At 47.9% G+C, this 753-nt stretch overlaps 1 protein-coding gene across 1 annotated transcript; it reads left to right on the top strand.

Moving 5' to 3' along the window:
• LOC119837624 (dual specificity protein phosphatase 1B-like) lies at window positions 1-753 on the top strand. Its single transcript, XM_038363303.1, has one exon. The coding sequence runs from the start codon at window positions 43-45 to the stop codon at window positions 751-753; it is 711 nt and encodes a 236-aa protein (XP_038219231.1). The 5' UTR covers window positions 1-42.

A 753-nucleotide genomic window follows, 5' to 3' on the forward strand; every position in this document is an offset into this window, starting at 1 on the left:
AAAACCCAAAAAAAAATATAACCATGTGAACGAAACATTGTAATGATAAGTGTCAGAGGTCTGGTGTATGTGATGATCAAGAGTGCGTTAATCGTGGCCTCCTTCACTATACCGAACCCCGTGGTTGCATTTACAGGCCTCAAGCACTGGTCCAGGAAAGCATTGTACAATAAGATCGACCTCTGCACCCAATCCTGCTACAGCCAGATCATCCCTGGCCTCTACCTGAGCAATGCCAGAGCGGCCGCAGACCGCAATGTGCTTCGACAGCTTAACATCACCCACGTTCTTACGGTTGAGGCCCGCCGGCTACCGAAATCAACTTTCGTTGATTCCAACATCTGCACGCTGTTCATTAGGGCCAACGACACTCCTCAAACCAATCTCCTACCCTACTTCCCAATGGCCAACGCTTTTATTGAGGAAGGACTGCAAAAGGGAAACGTCCTTGTTCACTGCCATTTCGGAGTATCACGATCGGCGACGTTAGTGATTGCGTATATCATGCAGAAGTACAACCTGAGTTTCGAGCAGGCATTCAACTATGTGCGGCAGAGGAGAAAGTTTATAAACCCGAATCCAGGGTTCGTTGGTCAGCTGAAGCAATACCATAAGATGAATTATGACGTAAACGGCTTGCATAGATTCGAGGCCTACATGAATGTAAATGCGAGAAGGCATAGATACAAGATAGCTTCCATCGCAGCTGTAGTGGTGGGGCTCATTCTGCCGTTGGCGGTGATGGTTGGTTGA

Source organism: Zerene cesonia, chromosome 28, assembly GCF_012273895.1.
Source record: "Zerene cesonia ecotype Mississippi chromosome 28, Zerene_cesonia_1.1, whole genome shotgun sequence".
NCBI lineage: Eukaryota > Metazoa > Arthropoda > Insecta > Lepidoptera > Pieridae > Zerene > Zerene cesonia.

Coding starts and splice junctions, on each gene's coding strand:
- LOC119837624 (XM_038363303.1), top strand. CDS start 43: ATGATAAGTGTCAGAGGTCTGGTGTATGTGATGATCAAGAGTGCGTTA.